The 14293-nt window shown below is 51.9% G+C and overlaps 1 protein-coding gene across 6 annotated transcripts in view; it reads left to right on the top strand.

Annotated features, from left to right (window-relative positions):
• The first annotated feature begins 198 nt into the window (after positions 1–198).
• Positions 199–14293, top strand: part of PIP5K1C (phosphatidylinositol-4-phosphate 5-kinase type 1 gamma) — a 52964-nt gene continuing 38869 nt past the window's right edge. For 4 of the 6 annotated variants that reach the window (XM_077191415.1, XM_077191414.1, XM_054650063.2 and 1 more), the window contains exon 1: positions 200–655. In XM_077191415.1, the coding sequence (XP_077047530.1) occupies positions 556–655 (100 nt within the window). In that variant the 5' untranslated portion in view covers positions 200–555. Of the gene's footprint in view, positions 656–14293 lie in introns of all 6 variants that reach the window. The other 2 variants (XM_054650062.2, XM_077191416.1) reach the window with 2 other exon arrangements.

The raw sequence follows: 14293 nt of genomic DNA, 5'->3' as shown, positions 1-14293 counted from the left end.
CGCCCCTCCGCCTGGGCCACGCCCCTCCGCCTGGGCCACGCCCCCGCTGCCATGGGCACCCACAGGCCATGCCCCCGCTGCCATGGCGACCGGCAGACTCCCCGCCCCCGGGAGTGCCGCCTCCACTGCCATAGCAACTGGCAGGCAGGCCCCGCCCCCGTGGAGTCCCGCCCCGGTGCCATGGTGACCGCAGGCCCCGCCCTCCGACCCTGTGGTGTTTCCCCCTCCACCGGAGGTATCGCGGCTGCCGCACCGTGAGGGATCGGCGGGAGTTGCTGTGGCCTCTCTTGTCCCTCCCCGCCCCTGTCGAATCCCACAGCCCGCCGGTTATCGCGACAGCCCTCCGCCGCATCGCAATTAACTCCGGCGGAAAAGCCCTGCTGTGCTTCCGGCACTGTTCGGGGCGTGTCTGGCCGCGGCGCCACCCGCGTTCTATGGTCCGCGGCGCTCCCAGGGTCCCCCGCGCCGCGGCCGGTACCCGGGAGGAGAGCGGCGGCGGGCGCTGGCCTGTCCGGGGCCTGTCTTGCCCCGGGGCTGCGCCTGCCCGCGGCCGCCATGGAGCTGGAGGTGCCTGAGGAGGCGGAGGGCTCGGCCGCGGCGAGTGCCGGTGCCATCACTCCGGAGGCCGGCGTAGGGGGACCGGACGCGTCAGGAGGTAACGCGCCGCGAGCACCGGGGGCCGTCCCTGGCTGTCCCCCATCCGGCCGGGCCCCGGCGTGTCCCCGTGTCCCGCCGGCCCGCAGTGGTTCAGCCCAGCCGTAACCCCGGCCGGGCCCCCCCGCGGGGCGCTCGGAGTGGTTCGGTCCAGCCCGCCCCCCCTACCCGGAGTGAGCCCCCCCCTCCCCCCCCCGACACCGCGTGGTCCCGTCCAACTGCTGCTTCCCTTCCCCCCTTCTCCCCCGGCCCCGGGTTGGTTCCGCCCCGGCAGGGACACCGGGGGACACCGGCATGGGGCTCCCCCGTCTCTGTCCTCGGCAGTCTCGGGGCTGCGAGGGGCAGCGGCGACGCCCGGACTACCGCGCGAGGCACAGGCCGCCCACCTCGGGCACTACTCCCGGAACCGGCCCCGGCTGGGCCTGGAAGGCCGTGTTGGGGCCGTCCTGTCCCCTCCCCTCTCGGGGGTCGCTCCCCGGAGATCACAGGGTCGGGGGGGCAGGCAGGCCCTGGCAGCGGGGGCGGGGGGCTTTGTCGCCGGCCGGGTCCCTCCCGCCGGAGGGGGCCCGTTTGTCAGGGCTCAGCCCGGCAGCGGCATTAGCAGAAGGTTTGGGGTTCCTGAGTGGCCGGATGGATCCATGGGGCTGCGCCTGTGCACCTGCCCCCGCCTCCATCGCTGCCTAATTATTTCTAGTTCATTAACAGCCTCAGGATTGCTGGCTGAGCCGTGCTCGTGATGTTCAGCCCTGCTGCTGCCGGGCTGACACGTTCCTGCGCAGGCCCGACGCGGAGCTCCAGGCACCTGCCGGAGTCCGGGCTGCTCAGAGGGCTTGGCTGTGTGATGACAGCGATCTCCGTGTCGTCAGGCCTTTAAATGAGCATCATTAGATCTTCTGAGAAGCAGCTAATTACAGTGGAAACCGTGCTCGTTTCGTAGATGCCATCTGCCCTGCTGAGGCTGTGGGTGTAGCGTGTAACTTTGGGTAAGGTGCTGAGGTCTGGGCTGGGGGAAGCTGCCCCAGCCGTCCTGTTGTGGTTCCTCGGTGCTGCAAAGAAATGCAGGGGCTGGCAGCCTGCAGCCTGCCTTCCCGAGGCTGCTTGCTGTGCTCCCACACACCCTTGGACACATTTTTGGGAGTGTTCTCCAGCACGGGCAGGGGTGGCAGGTGATGCCAAAGGAGTGAGAGAGAACCTCTTGCTGCTCACTCACAGAACAGTTTGGTCTGGAAGGGACCTTAAAGCCCATCTTGTTCCATCCTTCTGCATGGGGAGGGAGACACCAATGAACAACTAAAACACAGTTTGTCCTTCTGATTTCGCTGTCATATATCTGGTTTATCGAGAGGATAGGGGGTTGTTGCTCGGGACTAGGCAAAGTGTTTATGGAGACTGTTGCTCGGGAAGGGTTTAAGCAGGGAGAGTGTATTTATCTTCTTCCATGAGCAAGTAAATCTGAATTTATGAACCTGTGGGCTGTCTTACCTCTACGGTGATAGTAAAAAAGATGAAATGGAGCCAGTAATCTCACCAATGCTTTGATTTCTCAAGTCAAGTTGCTTACTCCTCACTTGGGTAGCGTCCAAATTGTGTCACTTGGCCTCAGCTGCTCCTGCAGCTGGAGCTCCCGGGGGGCTGGGGACAATGTGCACAACAGCGAAGGAGTTTTTGCTGGAGAAGAGAAACCCTGGGGGATGGAGGTGGCCTTTGGTGGGCTGTGGGAGGGCATGGCTGCACCCACACAGGGTAGGCTGTGCTGTGGGTCTGGGCTTGTCACTGTGCTCCATGGTCTAAACTGGGTGACAGATCCCCATAGCACTGGTGCCTGTGCTGCTGTGTGGAAGTGTTGAAGTGCCCATGGCCCACCTACACGGGTGCTTTGTGCTGCTCCCCTTGTGCTCACTGCTCTGCATGTGCTGTTGATGAAGGGTCACCAGCATGGCTGAAACCTGGCAGGAGAGGAGGCATCTGGGTGCTGTGCTCTGCCTGAACAACATGGCAGGGTTAATCCAGACTGGGTCAGGCCAGCAAACACCTTCCCCAAACCCCCAGTAATTACAGAAAAATTACAGTTAGTCTGGTACAGGAGTAAAACTGCCTGGAGAAGGGCTGGAAGTCAGGGAGGCCTTGGCAGTAGGTTGACTTAAGGTACAGAGTATTCTGAAGGGAACTTTTGGAAATGTCATGCTTTGAGGGAGAAAACCTCACTTATTGCTAGCAGCAGGGCTCATTCATGAAGATACAGGCCCAATTCGTTCATTCCTGAGACCTTGGCTTCAAAGTTTTTAAAAGTTTTGTGACCAGCTAGTTGAAAGGGAGTTTTAAAATCTAATGGATGCAGATGCTTGCTGTGCCTTCTCCCTGAATCTGTACCCTCATGCCCTGGGGAGGGACTCCAGGGAGTAAAAGAGGCTGCTCCAGGGTTCTGATGAGCTGTGGGCAAGAGCAGAGGTGGTGTGGGGAGGTATGGTGCTGTGGGGTGACAGCTGAGTACTAGGCTTGTTTAGGCTGGGGTGCCCTGATCCCAGGGATGGTTGGGTAAGCAAAGGGTGCATCACCATTCCTCTAGCCAGGTGCAGTCTGGAGACACAGGGTCTGGAAACCTTTTATTGAAGGGTGGTTGGGTTATGGGAGAGCTGTTACTGCAAAAGAACTGGCACCATCCAAGTGTTGGACAGCAGAACTGGCCTCCAAAGTGGGAATTCTCAGTGGGGAAGTAGAGTTGACTTGAAGTTGGATTTATTTCCATTGGTCAGGTCTCCTATTGCACTGGCTTCAGTCTGCCCATCACTTCTGGTCCAGAGCTGGAGCAGAAGCCTCCAATGTGTTCTTCTAGGTTGGATTCTAATGCTTTAGGGAACTGAAATGATTTAACAAGGATTCATAGTTGTGTTGGACAACTGTCTTGCTGTACCTCAGGCTGAAGGAGCACAGTGAAGATGCCAGCCCCTGCCAGGGGAGAGCCAGGTGTGCTGTGTGCTGGTGGCACCTGTGTGGCTGTCTCCAAAGCACTGCAGAGCGTTGATTGCAACAGCCCAGGAACAGGATTGCAGCTCTTCCCTCTTAGCAGTGATAACTTTGAAGTGACTTTTGAAGGGTTGCTGGAAGCAATTTTTTCAGTGAGCAGATTAGAGATAAGAGAAGAATTCCACCCTGTGGGGCATAAGCAGTTCAATTCATACCAACTCGATGGAGAGGGGAAATTGAAGAGAGCTTATCAGCTTGAGGAAAAATCAAATGTAAACATCATCCCCAGCATGATTATGGTTCACAGCTTAGTTGGATGTCACATGCCTCTGTGGCGTGAAATGGTGCTGGCGAGGATGATTACAGAGGGAGTCAGCCAGGCAGGAACAGGCAGAAAAACACCCTGTGCCTTGAACTCTTAAAGACCCTGCAGTCACTTCACAGTCAATAAGTCACAGCTCAGCTGCAGGGAAGGAGGAAGGCAATGAAAATAGAATTCAGGCTGCTCTGGCAAATTAATTGTTCTTTAAGATATGAATCGGCTGGAAGCACGTAGGGAAGCTGGGATGGTGGAGCCTGGGCGCTGGGAAGGGCAGTGTGCACAGCAGGCAGATGTGGGCACTGCCCTAAGGATGCTGAGCCTGCCTGTATCGGTGTCAGGGCAGGCTGCAGAATGAGTTTCTGAGAACACACAGGATGGGGAATGATATTCTCATTTTCATTAACCAGCACTTGGCATTGACCTGTATATAACAGCCCATTCCACCACTGCTGGGCAGAGCTGCCACTGCCCCGTCCCACTCGGGGGGCACATGGGCCTCTCTGGAAGGGCTCCTCAGGGAGTGACCTGAGTGGATTCAGTATGAACAGTATATATAATTTGGGAACTATTATTGAAGTGATTCACTGACATGACCATTATGGGCTCTCGCCAGATGCACAATCGTAAGAAATATGGTGTTCCCATATAAGGTGGTTATAGCCTGAAAGGCAGCAGCAGGAATTCCAGCACTCTCTTCCTTCATGGACACATCTTTCAGTTAGCACCAGTTGACTCCAGAAATAGTCCTGCCATGGCTGTGTGATACTCTGATAAAGACTTGAGAGGTCTTCTCATCACTTGCTGCTTCAGCTTTGTCAGTGTTTGATTATTCCCATCCATCCCCTTGGGCTGCCAAGCTTATTCCCATGTACCATAATTAATCTCTAGAAGCCTGGCAGGTTCCTCACTCCTGACATGGATGCAGAACCATGTGGTTGCTGGGACCTGCTGGTATGAGATCTGTTCATGCGCATGTGGGAGCTGCAGGTGCTATGTGGGGTCACTAACTTGTGACTCAAAAAGCAGAAATCACTGCACCTTTTGCACTGCACTGGGGAATGTCAGAAGCAGAGTGGGAGAGGGAAATATTTGCTAATCCCAGTGCAAGGAGGGTTGCCTTTGTTTAGGTGGAATTGAACGCTCAATGCTCCCATCCACAGCATGGGGAAGGAGCTGCTGGCCATGTCACTGGCATGAGGTCCTCCCTCTGGAATCCTGGCTGCAGGAAAGTGGGAGCCAAAGCAGGTCCTGCCTTCCCCAGATGGTCTGATCCCATGGATACACTCTCACAGATCTCCCCTGGATCCCAGGGAAGACAGTGGGAGCAGCAGGTACTGGAGTAGGCTGCCAGTTTTGGGACACACTCTCTGGTTTAACACAGAGGCCTTGGAACCTCCTTTTCCCAAGATGTTTATGTTGAGAGAGAAGTGACTCAGAATGTTTGAATCACAGAATGAAAGAATAGTTTGGGTGGGAAGGGACCATTTCATTCCAACTCTCTACTGTGGGCAGGGACACCTTCCAGTAGACCAGGGTGCTCCAAGCTCCATCCAGATTGGCCTTGAAGCTCATAAATAGCAGCAGAACAGCAGGTGGCAAGGTGGGGTATTTCCTTTCCCATTAAGTCTTTCCAAGTCTCTAACCAAGATCTCTGATAGTCCCCTTTGATTTGTTTAATAACCCAGTGACAGTGTTACTGTTCTTCACCCATCTCCCAGGCCTACACGCTGGGTCAGCTCATGAATGTGCCCAACAACATAATTTTTTAGTTACATCAAACTGATTGTCTGATTATGTCTGTGGGACCAGGCAGAAGCGTTGTGCAGGTGCAAAGCCCTAGTTGTTTGGTGTGGATTCCCTGTAAGTACTTACTGTTAGATATATAGATAGATAGACAGACAGACAGACAGACAGACAGACATGCACCTCTGTGGTATTTCACCATTTCTAAATCCATGGTGAGTGCAAGAACTCAAAGGAGAAAAGTACTGTTGTGTTCTGTAAGTCTTTGGCAAGGCAGAATTCCTGGTCAAGCATGGTCTGGATGTTTGCTGCTGGCTGAGGGTGCCTGTGCAGCTGCTTGTGTTTCCCTGAGTGCTGGGATGAGGACACACACCATGCTGAGCCCCTGCTGCTGCTGTTCTGCCATGGGAATGCACTCACAGGCAGGGAAACACATGAGCACAGCACAGAGGAAATCAAGGCACTGCCTGGGACCCAAAGACTGTTCAATGCTGAAATGAAACAAAAGCACAAGAAGGAAGAGGATCAAGTAAAAGACCAAACTTGTGGCCTCTGTGAAGTGGGCTTGGTCTTGATCCCCGGCAGTGCAAACCTCAGCAGAGCCCAGTGTTGCTTACCTGCCTCCAGGGGAGCATGTGCCAAATGGAAAGCAGCTGCTGGCCATCCCAGGCTCTCCCCCTCTGGGGAGAACTGGCAGACTGAGTCTGTGGACAGGAACCTGGCTTCTCCAAGAGCCCTGTAAAAGCCAGTGATCGTACAGTGATGTTGGGGCTTTTCCTTCTTAGGTAGGTCTTTGAAATACTCACTTCCTAAGCAGCCTGGCACTTGTTTGCTTGACCTTTTCAGTGATGCCAACAGCTGGGTTAACCTCCAGACTTTCTGGAAAGCATTTTTTTGTAATTAAAAAGCTAAAAGTGATTAGAGCAGCTTTTCTGTTACTTTGTCTCCTCACCCACATATTTAGCAGAAAATGCTGTCAACCCCAAATTAAGTGTCATGATCTTCCATGGTGTGTTCTTGTGGCTTCCCCAGCTTACATGTGGGTTTTGGCACTGGCTTGTGGTGAATTACCAGGCTGAGTCAGAGGACATGCTGTGGTGGGGAGGAAATCTGAAGCTGGCAATGTGCTGGGTTGTCCCAGTGTTCCCAGCCCTGCCCATGCCACTGGTCACCATTTACCATGACTTATTTTTATCTCACAGCTCTGGGGAGAGGCTGCGAGTCCCTTTGCCTCTCTTTCAGCTTTCTTTGAAAGCTGCAAGCTTTCAGCTGTGGCAAGCATACTGCTCTTTTCTAATTCTATTGAAAAAACCACAAATGTGTACAGCTAAGGAGTTGGTGTGTGATTTGAAGGTTTCTCTTCAATATTTACTGTAACACAGAAGCAGGCTGGAATAATCCACATGTGTAGAAGAGCTGTGTTCTTTTATAGCATGGAGCTGGCATATTCTTTACAGCTGCACCTCTGGCAGATGCCTATGAGAAGTGCTGTCCCTCTGGATAAGTGCTCGACTTTGCATCTGGAGTTACAGGAAACAAACTTTGCTATGTCCAACCACTGCCTGTGCAGTTTGCATTCATGCTTTGCAGACTCATCAAGTCAGCCCAGTCCTCATCTCCTTTGTAATCAGCAGAACCTGCATGTTCTCTTTGCAGAAATTGCTACTAGAGAGGGTGGGGAAGACTTCCTGGGAGAAAAGAGAAGTTGTAACCAGCTGTTTGCCTTCATCGTTGAAGACCTGCCTGTTGCATGAGGAGTGTTTGAAAGGCTAGGGTCCACATTCCAGGAGCACAACTGTAGCTGCTCCTGCCGCCCAGGGACTCCTTGATCCAGGAAAGGGAACCAGGTCATGGCCTGGGGTTTGTCACAAGACCAGCCCAGGCACATCCACGTCCATCACTGAAAGGGCCTGGAGATTAGCTGAACATGGGAACAGCACAGGCAGCAGCTCATGTCTTTGTTCTGGGTGAAACAGCTCAGTCTCCTGAACTGGGAGGAATTAGTGGATTACAAGACAAGGGCAGCTTTGCCTTTTTTGTGGTCATTCAAACACAGCAGCGCTGCTGGGACAGTGCCACTGGTGCCGTGGCTGCTGGGGAGCTCAGTCAGACTGGTCAGACTCCACTGAGCTCCAGCGCTGCTTTTCTCTTTACTGCATAATGTTCACCTCTGCTTTTCACTTTACTGCATAATGTTCACCTCTCCCAGGCATGCTGGGGAATGAGGCTTGATTCAGCTTCTGCCCTGTGCTCTGCTGCTGCTGTTAAAGCTTTCCTGCTTCTGCTCTCCTGTGGGAGCTCTTGCATGGGTCTTGGTGGCTCCTGCAAAATGAGTTTTCCTGCTCTGAGGGCCTGTTTAGGCACAGCAGCTATAAACTCTTCAGTTAAAGTCAGTAATGCTTTTTCGGACAAAGCTCTGTCAAACTGCTGACTCTTCACATTCAAGTTGTCTGTGTTCCTGTATCGTGGCAGACACCTCCTAATTTCTTTTCCAGAAGATCTGGTAGCGCTTTGACCTCAGCCATCTCCGGAAGAAAATGCAGCTCACCAGAGGAAGGGAGTGCTGGGCTGGGAGCCAGTCAGGTCTCTACTCCTTCACTGAATTTAGTAAATCAGAGTAATTCCCCAGCTGTTTCATGGGGTTTTTTTCTATAGGAGAAGTGTTCTGCTGCCTTTGGGGCCGGGGACCTGAGCTCACAGTCATTTAGCAGGGCTGGTGTTAGAAGCATGTCCTTAGTGTGACCCAAACTTTGGGCACATCAGGATGCTGCCCTTCAAAATGGGTGTCTTGGATGTGTCAGACTGTGCTGGTGACCATGTTGTGCTTCTGCAAGAGTAGAATTAGTCAAGACTGTTTTGCCTGCTCATTTGCTGGCCTGACAAGATGTTGTTTAAATTGCTCGTTAGACTTTTATTTCCCTTGGCATTTGCTGTTCTCAGTTGCTATTTTATTTTCCGTCACCCCAAGTAAGTGAAGGTCTGGATTTCCAGTGGCTGAGACAACCACTGGGGCTGGTGAAGTGCAACCTGATGGAGTTGAGGACATGTGTCATGTCCATTGAAAGAGCACTGTTTGTGAAGTCAGTCTCTTGGGAATTCAAGCTTGATGCCCAAACCTGCTTTCTGCCTCCCTGGTTAAGGTTGGGTTCACCTCACCTGGGCAGAGGGGTCTTGCCAAACCTATGTGGGACAGGAAGGCCAGGGAGGAATGAAGTAGGTACAGTAAAAGCAATTCTCCTGTATATTTAAAGCAGTAGTAATTTAGGTCACCTTAATCTGCTCTCCCTCCTCCCCTTCCTGCGGGATGGGAGAATATCCCAGCCACGTGTGCTGCAGGGTGATGATGAGGGGGGACCACCTTTGTCTTGCTGCTGTCGAGCTGTGGAGCATCCTGTGGCCTTGGAAGGCTCCTCTACCTGTTTATTACCTACCAAAATAATCAAATATAGCTCTCCAGCAGTACAGCAAAACAGTGTTGTTTCTGTGCATGAGATGAATAACTTCAAGGTGATTTAATTCAATTATTTCAATTATTTTTTGGGGTGGAATTCCTGATTTGTGGATGGAACTGTGATTCTGATTTAAGGACAAGCATCCTCCTGAGCTCTAGGAATTTACCTAGTTTTTCACCAGCTATAGTTGGGCAGCAGTACAGTCACAGCATTGCTTCAGGTGCTGTTCAGTGCTGGTCCTGTCAGCCCTCCAGTGATGGAGTTGGCTCAGAATGGCTGTGTATGGATTTTTATCTCATTCAAGGCTGAGCTCAGGTAATTCAGGCCACTTGGCACCAATTTGAGCAACTTGAATGGAGCAGTTTGGGTTGGTGCATGGATACAACTCACAAAGGGTTCAGAGCACTTGAGTATTTTTATGTAATTGGCAAGTTTGGGGAAGTTTCATGAAGTCCTTTCAAAGCTCAAGACTCATCTCCTAAATCCTGTGAGGCTCTCAGAAGACCACAGTGCCGGAAACCAGAGTCATAGAATCTCCTGGGTTGGAAGGGACCCATGAGGATCGTTGAGTCCAGGTCATGGCCCTGCATAGGAGAACCCCAAGAATCCCACTGAGTGCCTGAGAGCATTGTCCAAGCACTTGGGAACTCTGGCAGAGTTCAGGCTCAGCCACCAGCAGTGCTGTGTCCTGCTTTGTCCAACACACTTGATAAAATTTTGGCAGTCACAACAGCTGAGGTGGGACATGGCTGGTTTCTGCCCTTGGAAGCCTGCTTGGTTTTGTTACCACTTTTTCCACAGTGGATCCCACAGAGGGGACAGCCCAGCTTAAGTCAGTTACCTCTGGTGTCTATTGATTTTACTTGAGGTCCTGAAAAACTGAGGGATTTAAGAAAAAGCTTCAGGCTTGACATAAGGCCTAGAAACACACGTGTGCATAGTACAAAGTAAAGTGAAGGTGATGAGCTGGAGCCTGCCATGGCCTCTGGCTGGGTCCTTAGGATGTGCAGCTCTCATCCCAGTGCAGGGCTGCGAACTGGAGCTCACCCTGGCTTTGTGACACTGATGGCATTTTCCATGGGGGGAAATGGGGGGAGAGGGAAGAGTTCTCTGCAAGGCAAAAGTGACTTTGTTAAAAGTCTGCTGCTCTAAAATACCAGGGAAGATCTGCCCATCTTTCTGCTGCCTTGTCGTGTTTGGCACATTCTGTGACCTGGGCCAAGACACAAGGAAATATTGCCAAAACCTCTGCTTTGAGCAGGATGCAGGAGCTGAGGACAAAGATGTTGCAGTCGTTTTTCTTCCTGCAGTTTCTCTGCACATCTGATGGACCAGATTTTGTGGATTTTTCAGTATAAAATTGTCCATTATTGCATTTTTCAAGGGGAGGGAGCTGGCTAAAATCCTCCTCTGGCTGAGTGCTCCTTCCCTGAATGTGCTGATGGCACTTCAGCAGTCACAGTCACTCCACTTGGATGCTGATGTGGAACTTGGTTGTCTCTGTGCGTTCTTGATTCCGCAGTTTCTGTCAGTGTAGCTGGTTCTGCATCCCTGTGCCAGGATGAAGGGGTGGTGTGCTCAGTCCCACATGCAGCCCAGAGGGCAGATGTAATACCTGAAACCATTTGTCTTCTCTTTAAATGTCACTTTTAACTGGCTGTCATCTGCAAAGTGACAGTTTTCCTCCTCTCTGTACGTGTTGGGTGCCGCTCTCTCCATCTGGCTGGCTGTGTTGACGGGGGCAGTGTACAAAATGCAGAGCATTTGCTGGCAGAAATGCAAACTGTAGAGATGTAAAATAGTCCCTGACTTCAAAGCTGGAATAGAGAGAGCAGAAAATGAAGTCTCAAAGCTGTGCTTGTCACTGTTAATGACATGCTCAGTTACAGACACTTGCTGAGGTGGAATTCAGAAACAAGGCCTTGGGTTTCACTCTTGCCTAACAGGTGGGGATTATTTGGGAGTTGAAATGGCACATGTTATGGGGTGATTTTTGTGGTTGGTGAGGACTGTTTGTTCAGTGATTAGAGCTGAAATCTGCAAGATTAACAATTGCCTTTGCTTAATGGAATGTTTTTTCCCCCTGTAATTCTGATTTACATTAAAAGACAATGAAGTTTTTCAGGAGGTGGATATTGTGTTGCATTTTGTAGCTTTTCACAGAATCCTGGAATATCCTGAGCTGGAAGGGACCCACAGGGATCATTGATCCCAGCCCCTGTCCCTGCACAGCCACCCCAAGAACCCCACCCTGAGCAGCCCTGGGAGCTCCTGGAGCTGTGGCAGCCTTGGCACCATTCCCTGGGGAGCCTGGGCAGTGCCCAGCAGCCTCGGGGGGCAGAACCTTGCCCTGAGCTCCATGCCAAGGCCTGGCCCAGCTCCAGCCCTTGCTGGGCTCCTGTCCCTGTCCCAGAGCAGAGCTCAGCCCCTGCCCCTGTGCCTGCCCTGGGCAGGAGCTGCAGCCCCCAGGAGCCTCCCCTCAGTCTCCTGGGCTCCAGCTGAACGAGCCAAGTGCCCTCAGCTGCTCCTCAGCCCTTCCCCAGCTCCGTGTCCCTCCTTTGGCCACTCTCCAACAGCTTTTGGTCCTTCTGATCTTGTGGTGACCAAAGTGCCCCCAGAACTCAAGGTGATTGATATACATATGGATTTTTTTAATTCCAAGATACTTCTTCTCAACCCAGCATCTCTTCAGGCTTAAATTAATTTTGATGGTAGAGAACTGCTGACAGTTCTTTCTCCTCTGTAGTCTCAGAGGGTTGGATGTTTGTTTTCATTTCAGTATTGGGCAGGAGTCACTGGTGGATTAACTATCTGGGACACTCTTTTGAGTAAGTGGCTTCTGGACTGATAATGCCAGAAAATGCTTATTAAAGAAAATGAGAAACGCGGCAATTTGGGAGGAACTTGATTTAATATGTGCAGGCTCTGGTTTTGCATGGATGGGATGGCAATGCACTTCCACAGGGGATGAGATTTAAGGTTTATAACAATCTCAGAGACATACTGTGGCTCCCTGAACTCCCAGATTTTAAAACACAAAGATTGGATTTATTTTTAATCTTTTCTGAGCTGAAAACTGGGAGTGAAAGGAGGCTAGAAGTGCCCAGCATGAAGAGCAAACTGTGACCCCGAGAAACAAGGTGGGTTTTTACAGCAGCTGAAGAAATTAAATTTAAATGCTGAGTTTTGCTGTGAAGTGGGTTAAAAACTTAATCTGTAAGGGTGAGGTGGGGTGAAAAACGACTTAATTCAAGGCCTGTGGGAGGTAGGGATGTGTCTGAATGGCAGCTGCTCATCTAAAGGAAAAAGGAGTGTGTTGCAGGCAGAAGTAGCAAGTGCTGCCAGTACTTCATGTTTTCTATTAGAGCTCCTGCTTTTGACTTGACAGGAAAGCAGTCTCCAAACCTCCTTTGCCTTATGACTCGCCTTTACGTGCAGGCAAAACCAATGCACCCATTTTGGTGAAGAGGAAGCCAAGACTGAAGCCCATCCAAAACCGTAGATCTTGGTCAGGCCCATCCTTGAAAGGGGCTGTGGTAGCTGCAGGATGGTTCTGTTTCATCACAGCTGCCTTCTCCTGTTCCCACGGGCACCTTCCCCCTGCTGCTCTGAGCCTGCCCTGCTGTGGGAAAGGAGCTCAGACCTGCTTTGGGAAAGCAGCTCAACCTGGGCCTTGGTGGGACAGAGCTGGGGGCTGAAGCCATCTGGTTTGGAAGGAGGCTACTGGATTGGGAGCCAGGAAATGTAGACCTTAAGCCATCAGACTGCCCATGTCAGCCTGCAGAATCCTTTATTCCCCACTGAGAGCTGCTGTGTAAGTGTTGGCCAGTGACACCCCACACCTCTCTCTGTTCCTGCCTGTCCACAACCACCACCATCAACCAGACAGCTGGTGGCTGGGAGGAGAAGCCTGAGCACACAGCTGGGTTGTCCTCCTGGAGATGCTTTTCAGAGAGAATATTTGATGTCAGTGTGCCTGGCTGTGGCTTGTGTTTATCTCCAAACAGAGGAGCAGATTGTGCTGTTCCCCCTCTCTTTTGCAGGTCAGTGGTAGTGTGTGTTTGTTTGATCCAAACTTGTAGGGTTCTGGTTCAGGGGAGCAAATTTATTTCTTGTTTTATTGAAATCTTAGCAAACAGTGTTAAAGAATTCATGAGGTTCTTCTGTAGTTCAGAAATGCTAAGCTGAAGTTCACTCCATGCTGCTGGCTTGAGTTGTGTGGCCAGCAGGACCAGAGCAGTGACTGCCCCCCTGTGCTGGGCACTGCTGAGGCCCTGCTCGAATCCTGGGGTCACTTTTGGGCCCCTCACAACAAGAAGGACATTGAGAGGCTGGAGTATGTCCAGAGAAGGGAACAGAGCTGGGGAAGGGGCTGGAGCACCAGGAGCAACTGGGGGAGCTGGAGGGGCTCAGCCTGGAGAAAAGGAGGCTCGGGAGGAACCTTGTGGCTCTGCACAACTTCCTGACAGGAGGGGCCAGGCTCTGCTCCCAGGGAACAGGGACAGGAGGAGAGGAAACGGCCTAGGGGTGGTTCAGGTTGGACACTGGGAAAATTTCCTCACTGAAAGAGTGGTCAGGCCTTGACGGGCTACCCAGAACAATGGTGGTGATGATATCCCTGGAAGTGTTCAAAAAACAAGTAGAAATGGCACTTGGCTGTATGGTTTAGTGGGCATGATGAGCTTCAGTAGAGGTTGGGCCTGATGATGTAGGAGGTCTTTTCCAGCCTTAGTGATTCTATGATTCATATGGCATCCCAAGTTTTTCCTTGTGTTGGGCAGGTGCTGAGTAAAGCCCTGAGAAGGGCACAAGTTGTTCAGGGCTCTGTTTGAGAACCTCGGAGACCAGAAGTTGTTCCCAGTTTCATCTGGAGCTTACAAAGTGATTTCAGTGCACATTTATGAGCTGTGTAGCCAGCCAGCCTAGGCTCTTCCTGAGGTGGTCACTTGTGTTTTTGCAAAGTCATTGTCTTGGGAATTCAAGCTTGATGCCCAAACTTGCTTTCTGCCTCCCTGGTTAAGGTTGTGTTCACCCCACCTGCACATCCCACCTGGGCAGAGGGGTCTTGCCAACCCTGTGTGGGACAGGAATATTCTTAGTTGTAGTCAGTCAATATTCTTTAGTTGTAGTTCTCTCTGTTTAAGGCATGCCTTTCCTC

Source organism: Agelaius phoeniceus, chromosome 29, assembly GCF_051311805.1.
Source record: "Agelaius phoeniceus isolate bAgePho1 chromosome 29, bAgePho1.hap1, whole genome shotgun sequence".
NCBI lineage: Eukaryota > Metazoa > Chordata > Aves > Passeriformes > Icteridae > Agelaius > Agelaius phoeniceus.
This window is presented reverse-complemented; position numbering and strand designations above follow the sequence as displayed.